The sequence below is a fragment of the Cebus imitator genome, unplaced genomic scaffold (assembly GCF_001604975.1).
Source record: "Cebus imitator isolate Cc_AM_T3 unplaced genomic scaffold, Cebus_imitator-1.0 Scaffold15, whole genome shotgun sequence".
Taxonomy (NCBI): Eukaryota; Metazoa; Chordata; class Mammalia; order Primates; family Cebidae; genus Cebus; species Cebus imitator.
This window is the reverse complement of record NW_016107330.1, coordinates 11882726-11891008: the sequence shown is the minus strand read 5'-3', so window position 1 is coordinate 11891008 and position 8283 is coordinate 11882726. Positions and strand designations below refer to the sequence as shown.

General features: G+C 40.0%; 1 protein-coding gene across 1 annotated transcript in view; it reads left to right on the top strand.

Annotated features, from left to right (window-relative positions):
- The window catches only part of USP48 (ubiquitin specific peptidase 48), a 113465-nt gene that overhangs the window by 83109 nt on the left and 22073 nt on the right, over positions 1–8283 (top strand). The window contains exons 15-21 of the mRNA XM_017503250.2: positions 1726–1850; positions 1999–2121; positions 2401–2462; positions 2750–2860; positions 4512–4642; positions 5337–5443; positions 7345–7449. Coding sequence (XP_017358739.1) covers positions 1726–1850; positions 1999–2121; positions 2401–2462; positions 2750–2860; positions 4512–4642; positions 5337–5443; positions 7345–7449 — 764 coding nt within the window. The remainder of the gene's footprint in view (positions 1–1725; positions 1851–1998; positions 2122–2400; positions 2463–2749; positions 2861–4511; positions 4643–5336; positions 5444–7344; positions 7450–8283) is intronic.

The window sequence follows — 8283 nt, the reverse complement described above, 5'->3', positions numbered from 1 at the left end:
GTCTCAGAAAGTATTCCTTAAAAAAAAAAAAAAAAAAAAAAAAATTGTTTTAATATCTTATGGGGTTGAATGAGCTATAGACCTCGAATTTTTTTGTTGTTATTATTGTGTGTGTGTGTGTGTGTGTGTGTGTGTGTGTGTGTGTGTGTGTTTGTGTTTTCCTTAGATGGAGTCATGCTCTTGTCACCCAGGCTGGAGTACAATGGCAGGATCTTGGCCCACTGCAACCTCTACTTCCAAGTTCAAGCAATTCTCCTGCCTCAGCCTCCCGAGTAGCTGGGATTACAGGCACCTTCCTCCATGCCCAGCTAATTTTTGTGTCTTTGGTAAAGACAGAGTTTCACCATGTTAGCCAGGCTGGTCTCGAACTCCTGACCTCGTGATCTGCTCGCCTCAGCCTCCCAAAGTGCTGGGATTACAGGTGTGAGCCACCGCGCCCAGCCTCAGACCTGTTTTGTTTTTGTTTTTGTGTTTTGAGATGAAGTCTCTCTCTGTGGCCCCCCAGCTGGAGTGCAGTGGTGCTTATCTTGGCTCACTGCAACCTCTGCATCCCAGGCTGAAGCGATCCTCCTGCCTCAGCGTCCCTAGTAGGTGGGACTACAGGCAGGCACCACCATACCTGACTAATTTTGGTATCTTTAGTAGAGACAGGATTTCATCATGTTGGCCAGGCTGGTCTCAAAGTCCTAACAAGTGATCCACCTGCCTTGGCCTCCCAAAGTGCTGGGATTATAGGAGCAAGCCACTGTGCCTGGCCTATAGACCTGGTTTTGTGTCCCAGCTTTGTTACTTGCTAGTTGTACTCTCCCTGGTTATATTCATTTTTCTAAATTCATTTATTATGTAAAGTGTAGTACATATTTAGAAAGCCCCTGGCTTATTACTCTTAATAAATCTGTAGGTACTTTGCTAATGGGCACAGAAACAAACATATAACTTGAGAAATTTAAAGATAGTTTTCTGGGTAATGACTGATATGGATAGATAAATGAAGTTCACTAATTTATCACTTAGAAACAGCTGTAACAATAGTTAATATAACCACAAGTGGCGCCAGAGGAGAAAGGCCCTGGAAGAGTGGCAGTGACTAGCATTATTTCTGTTGTCTTCTGGGATTTTTGAAGATTGAAGGGGATCTGCAAAACAAATTGCAAATAGCAAACAAATTGGTGGTTGACTGGAGATGGTTTTCAGATTGAACAGTAGATTGCTTTATCATCTATTTGAATCGCTAACGATGGTCCTGTGATGGCTGGGCACAGCTTTAAAATATTTTAATGCACTGTGATTTCAAGATTAGTCAAATGGGAGACAATAAAGTCTGTAGGAAATGATAACCTTTGAGTGTGGGATAGGTATAATTTCGTTAAGCAGCTCCTGCCTTGACACAGAGGTCCCAGGATTCCTGGAATCCCATTTTTGGCTACTTCCTCCCTTGCAGGGAGAAAGATAGAAAATGCACGGTTTTAACTTTGTACATCTCTTTTTATCTCGTGATTTTTTTTTGACCACAGACCTAGATTCAGGACATAAAATTGAGGTTAATAGCTACCTCCTTTAGAATTAAAATGAAATTGGAAATCCACAAATTTTTGAAAACAGAGAGTGAGAAATACAACACTTAGCAAAGCAAGAAATGATTTCATTAAGGTTTAAGAAATAGGAAATAGTTAATGACTTTTTTCCAGCTGTTTTTTCTTAAATATATGTCTATTTTTAATTCAGGTGAGCTATGCATATCTGAAAATGAAAGAAGGCTTGTTTCTAAAGAGGCTTGGAGCAAACTGCAGCAGTACTTTCCAAAGGCTCCTGAGTTTCCAAGTTACAAAGAGTGCTGTTCACAGTGCAAGGTACTGAACGATACTGACATCTGGGAAAATGGCTTGACAGCTCCCTGGGTTGACTTCCCAGGGGAATTCAACTTCTGCCGGGGGTGTAGGGAGGAGGCAAGTCATGTGCTGTCAGCAGGAGACAGTTGATTGCTTCTTTCTCTTTCAGATTTTAGAAAGAGAAGGGGAAGAAAATGAAGCCTTACATAAGATGATTGCAAACGAGCAAAAGACTTCTCTCCCAAATTTGTTCCAGGATAAAAACAGACCGTGTCTCAGTAACTGGCCAGAGGTATAATGATTCCCACAAAGGAAAGAATGCATCTTTTCTTTTTAAGCCCCTTGCCAAGTTCCCAGTGAGCTATTTCAGAACAACCCAGAACTTCTCATATTCTCATTTGTTTAGTTATCTAACCAGGGGATTTACTCCAGCCTGCTATTTTTTGGTAGAGGACTGTGTTTTCACTTTATTTATAAAACTTGAATAAGGATAACCAAAGTATATTATAAAGAATTTGTGTTAAGAAGGCAGTGAATTGACGGATACTGTTTTGTGATTTTTGTGTTCTAGGATACGGATGTCCTCTATATCGTGTCTCAGTTTTTTGTAGAAGAGTGGCGGAAATTTGTTAGGTAGAAACAAAACATGTTTTATTTTCTTTATTGTTGTTATTGTTTGGTTGACTCTGGTACTTTTTTAAGATATCGTGGATTCTGTTTGTGGTACCCTTCATAGTTACTTTCACCAGCACACACTGAAAGCTTTCTTTTCTATTAAGTTAAATGAATAGTCCTAAGAAACACATGTAATTACTAATATTTTCTTAAATATATCTCTGATTTTGAAATAATTATTTAAAATCTTCTCTTTCATCATGCAGTAATTAGGTATATTTCTCCTCCTTGTCTCATTTGAGTAGAAAGCCTACAAGATGTAGCCCTGTGTCATCTGTTGGGAACAGCGCTCTTTTGTGCCCCCATGGGGGCCTCATGTTTACATTTGCTTCCATGACCAAAGAAGATTCTAAACTGTGAGTTTCTTCTCTTCGTGTGATTTTTTTTTTCTTTCTAAACTTTTTGATGATTAATAAAGTATGTTTAGGAAATTTCTCATCTGACATAGTCTATTTTAAGAATTTAGTCCTTTGCTGAATTGTGGGGTTTTTTTTCCCTTTTAAAAGAAAAAGACTACTTCTCCAGGAAAGACAAGAGACTGCCTGAGGCCATTTGTCTTTTTGCTCATTCCCTGTCCCTCTTGGAGACAACACAGCCACCCTTTTCCCCCACCACCCCCCGCTGGTGACCAGCACTGTGACCTGACCTCTTTTCCAGAATCACAGAATCAACATGGTCTTGGTTGTAGGCTTTTTCCTGCAGCTGCCAGGCGTCAGACAATTAAAGGAGGAGGATAGCAGGGTGGCAGAGCAAAGCCACTGCACTGGCCATCTGGAATCCTAGGGTCTTAGAACCAAAGTTTTATTCCATGCTTTAAGTACTTTTAGAGGTGTTTGTTCGTCTGTGAATTTCTCCCTTGATGTTGCCAAAAATAATTATATAAGAGAATGTAGAATGCCTCCAACATTGTCAGAAAATCAGGAAAAGGGGCCGGGCATGGTGGCTGAAGCCTGTAATTCCAGCACTTTGGGAGGCTGAGGCGGGCGGATCACGAGGTCAAGAGATCGAGACCATCCTGGTCAACATGGTGAAACCCCGTCTCTACTAAAAATATAAAAATTAGCTGGGCCTGGTGGCGTGCGCCTGTAGTCCCAGCTACTCAGGAGGCTGAGGCAGGAGAATTGCTTGAACCCGGGAGGCGGAGATTGCAGTGAGCCGAGATTGTGCCACTGCACTCCAGCTTGGCGCCTGGCAACAGAGTGAGACTCTGTCTCAAAGAAAAAAAGAAAAAGAAAATCAGAAAAAGGAAATTGAAAGACATAAATAAAAATGCCCTTGGGGTTCAGCTAGAGTTTTATTATTCATATTTTAGTACTTTAACATCATTTAAGGGAGTTCAGAGTTTATCTGTTCTTCCACGTTTTCTCCCTACCTCTTTCTCTCCCTCTCTGCTTCCCTCCTTTCCTGTTGCTCACTCACTCTCTTTCTTCTCTTCCTCCCTCCCTTTCTTCCTGTCATTGTTATTGTTGCAGATGTCAGACTTTCAGGAAAATATCTACACCAATAAACAAATGTGTGTTACCAGTTTAAAAGTTAAATGGTTCAGATATGATCAAAGACCCCTCAGTGCTTATCCTTCTGTGGCTGCTTCTCTCTCTTTCTCCCTCTCCCTCTTGCAATAACCACTGTCCTGAATTTAAAATTCATCTGTCTCAGAAAGTATTCCTTAAAAAAAAAAAAAAAAGCACATAATGTCTTGCATATTTAAAACTTTTTATATAAATGGCATCATACTGTATTTATGCTTCTGCAACTAACTTATTTTACTCAATTATGTTTTTGAGATCTAACCATGTTGATTCGTGTAATTCTAGTTCATTTAGTTTCGCTGCTGTGGTAACATTCCTTTGTATCAAAAACTATTCTTTCTTCATGATATGTATCTTTTCCCTCTAATTCCTTTTGATTAAATATTAGTGTTGATGGTTATGGTTTAGCAGAGTAATGGATTATGTTAATTCTGTTAATTTCCATGTGTCTTAAGGCATGTTGTGTTTTTTTGCACAGTATAGCTCTCATATGGCCCAGTGAGTGGCAAATGATACAAAAGCTCTTTGTTGTGGATCATGTAATTAAAATCACAAGAATTGAAGTGGGAGATGTAAATCCTTCAGAAACACAGTATATTTCTGAGCCTAGTAAGTTTTCATATTGCTTTTTGTTTCTATAGTTAAGAGCTGCCATTTAAAGAAGAAAGGGTATGTCAGTGTTGTCTGCTTTAAAGTTAAAGATCATGTGGTGGTCCAAACTCTCTAGGTGGAAACTCTATTATGGTCATCTCATTATTTGTATGTTTATTTATGAACAGTAAATTGATTTCCCTATCATTTGCATGTAATAGAATATAACAATTAATTGAAAATATTATTAATAGTTTGGGCCACCACACTAGCTCATACCTATATTCCTAATACTTTGAGATGCTGAGGTGGAAGGATTGCTTAAGGCCAGGAGTTTGAGACCAGCCTGAGCAAGACCCCATCTCTACAAAATAATAAAAATGAAGCACACCTCTGTAGTCTGAGCTACTTACTGGGAGGCTGAGTCAGTAGGACAGCTTGAACCCAAAAGTTTGAGGCTACAGTGAGCTATGATTACACCACTGCATCCCAGCCTGGGTGACACACCAAGACCTTGTCTCAAAAAAAGAAAATGTTATTAAGAGTTTAATGAATATACACTAGTAACTTTGATACATGTTTTTTTCTTTCTTTTTTTTTTTTTTTTTTTTTTTTGTTAGCCACAAGATTAGAAGATATATGTTCTTAGATCTTTGATTCTTTAACAGTGGTTCCTCAGCCACTTCTGTTTTCCCTTTTGTTTTTTCCAAAGAACTCTGTCCAGAATGCAGAGAAGGCTTACTGTGCCAGCAGCAGAGGGACCTGCGCGAGTACACTCAAGCCACCATCTATGTCCATAAAGTAGTGGATAATAAAAAGGTACTGGTCCCTCTTGTGGTGATGACTAGTAATGATCAAGCATGCTCTGACTTGATTTGCTCTGTATTTGCACTAAGGGTCTGCCTAGGACTCCATTTTTCTTCCTTCAGAATGGTTTGGCATCAGAATTGAAATTGGACAGCAATTGAAAATGAACAGTTACGTGATCATATGAGAATTTAGTCTGTTATTGATTGATACATAGATCTTTATAGAATGTCAGCTGTGTGCCAGGAATGGTCCCAGTGCTGGGGGTAACAATGATAAAAGAAGGCAGGTATAATACCTGCGCTCAAAATTAGAGGTACCTAGTGAGGAAGATCAGGAATAAACTATAAATTCATATGATTTCACACAGAAATGATTGTTTTGAAGGAAGTTTAGCAGGGTAAAGTGGAAGTTAGTGTTAGGCAGGGGACAAGAGAGGAGTCTTGGAGAAGTAGTTGTTTTTACCTAAGCCGTAGCTGTCAGGGATGCAGCCTGGGAAGTGTATTCCAGGCAAAGAATGCAAAGGTCAAAAGGATAAGCCTATTGTGCTTATGCAGCAGACTGAAAACCATTGCACCTGGAACAGTGTTGTCCAATAGAGCTTTCCACGGCAATCAGCAGATTCTAGGTTCTGTATCTGTGCTGCACACTGCGGTAGTCACTGGCCATGTGTGGCTGTGGAGCGTTTGACGTAGCTAGTGTGACTGAAGAATTCAGCTTTAGTTGATTTGAAGTGACATAGCTGTATGTGGCTAATAGTTACCCTAGTGTGGCTATTGCTGGTCTAGAATAAAGTTTATTCCAAGAAGGTATCCTGATATGGAATGAGCGACCTGTACTCTATTAGGTTTTATACATCACACCAAGGATTTGGTTTTATTCCCAGTGTAGCTATAAGCCCCTGGAGAGTTTCAAGCAAGGCCATGATATGATCTGATTTATAGTTTAAAAGAAGCCACCCTGGCTATAGTGTTTGGAATTGCTGTGAGGGCATAACGGGAATGAGAGAGGCCTGTTAGAGCCTCTTGCACTGACCTGCAAGGATAGGTGAAATTGACTGGATGTGTTTGGGAAGTAGAGGTGTTAATACTTGCTTGGATTGGATTTCCAAGCATTTTTATTATACTGGGGATGGCTCTTGGGTAGATCCTGACCCAGATCTCTAGATAGTTTAATAATTTAATTCCATGGTTTTGGGATTAAAGACAAAATGGAATACATTTAATTTGATGTTGGTTTTCAAACACATTGTTTAGAAGAGTAACTTACAAATTATGCTCTGGAGGCCGAGGGTTCTGCTTTACAAGTTAAATAAGGCCTTACTTACCTAATTTGCTGAAAAAATGAAGTTAATAAGTATAAATGTCTCTGTTTCTCCCTCTAGAATTTTCTTAAAATCTTTTGTTCTCTGGTATAAAATACTATCCAATTTAGCTATAGTTTCATTGTTCAGTTTAATAGCAGTATTTCATAGTATTCTGCAAGGGAGCACTTCTTCTGTCTTTCATTTTCTCAAGTCTTAAAGAGCATATGACTCTTGCCACCTGAATAGTTTGAGAACTTGAAAAGGCTTGGCAATCAGTATGCTCGGGAAGGTGTCAGGCACCTTTGAACTTCTGCGAAATAACATTATTGTACAAGATTGATAATAATAACTGCTCTGCAGAGACCTCTTAAATGTACAGTGAGCACTTTAAATACTACAAGAGTAAGAAATAGGGTAAAAAACTAACATGTTTAAAGAGCATAGAAAACCAAGAAGGCTTAATTCTTCATCTGCTCTCCAGTCTATAGTCCTACCATGTTAAGTGTTCCTCCCCTTGATAAAGGTTGCCTGTCCCAGCCCCCACATCCTCCATAGCATGCCTTCCTAGGGTCTGACCTACTTCTCTTTGTTGTCCTGGCACATTCAGGTGATGAAGGATTCGGCTCCAGAGCTGAACGTGAGTAGTTCTGAAACAGAGGAGGACAAGGAAGAAGCTAAACCAGATGGAGAAAAAGATCCAGACTTCAATCAAGTACGAGTTGAAGCTGCTTTTCATTGTTTTACTTTCTGCTGTTCTCATAGAGCAGCTATTCGAAGCCCCTGGGCATTTCTCTGTACCCTATATGGGATATTCATTCTTAGTTCCCATCCTTGTCTTTCCTTTCTCTTTCCTTAGTTTTGGTGGCATGCTACAGCTGTCCTGATTTCTCATGAAAAGCCATGGACCACATGATTCCAGAATGAATATAGTTCTTGCTATTAAGTTTAAAAAGGCTAAAATACAATGTAATGATTAAATTTTTAGCTGAGAAAGAAGACTAAAACAAGACACATATCAAGGCTGGGCACGGTGGCTCACGCCTGTAATCCCAGCAGTTTGGGAGGCTGAGGTGGGTGGATTGCCTGAGGTCAGGAGTTTGAGACCAGTCTGGCCAACATGGTGAAACCCCATCTCTACTAAAAACACAAAAAAATTAGCCAGATGTGGTGGCACATGCCTGTAATCCCAGCTGCTTGGGAGGCTGAGGCAGGAGAATTGCTTGAACCCGGGAGGCAGAGGTTGCAGTGAGCTGAGGTTGTGCCATTGCACTACAACCTGGGTAACAAAGCAAGACTGCGCCTCAAAACAAACAAACAACAAGACATATATCTTGGTTTGTTGCTTAGTCAGAATCTTTATGAAAAACTTATTTAACTCAAATGTTCTCATTACAAATAATAACCTTAATAATGGAGTATGTAAAGTCTCTAATTAAGATGTTAATCAAGGCCGGGCGCAGTGGCTCACACCTGTAATCCCAGCACTTTGGGAGGCCGAGGCGGGTGGATCACGAGGTCAAGAGATCGAGACCATCCTGGTCAACAT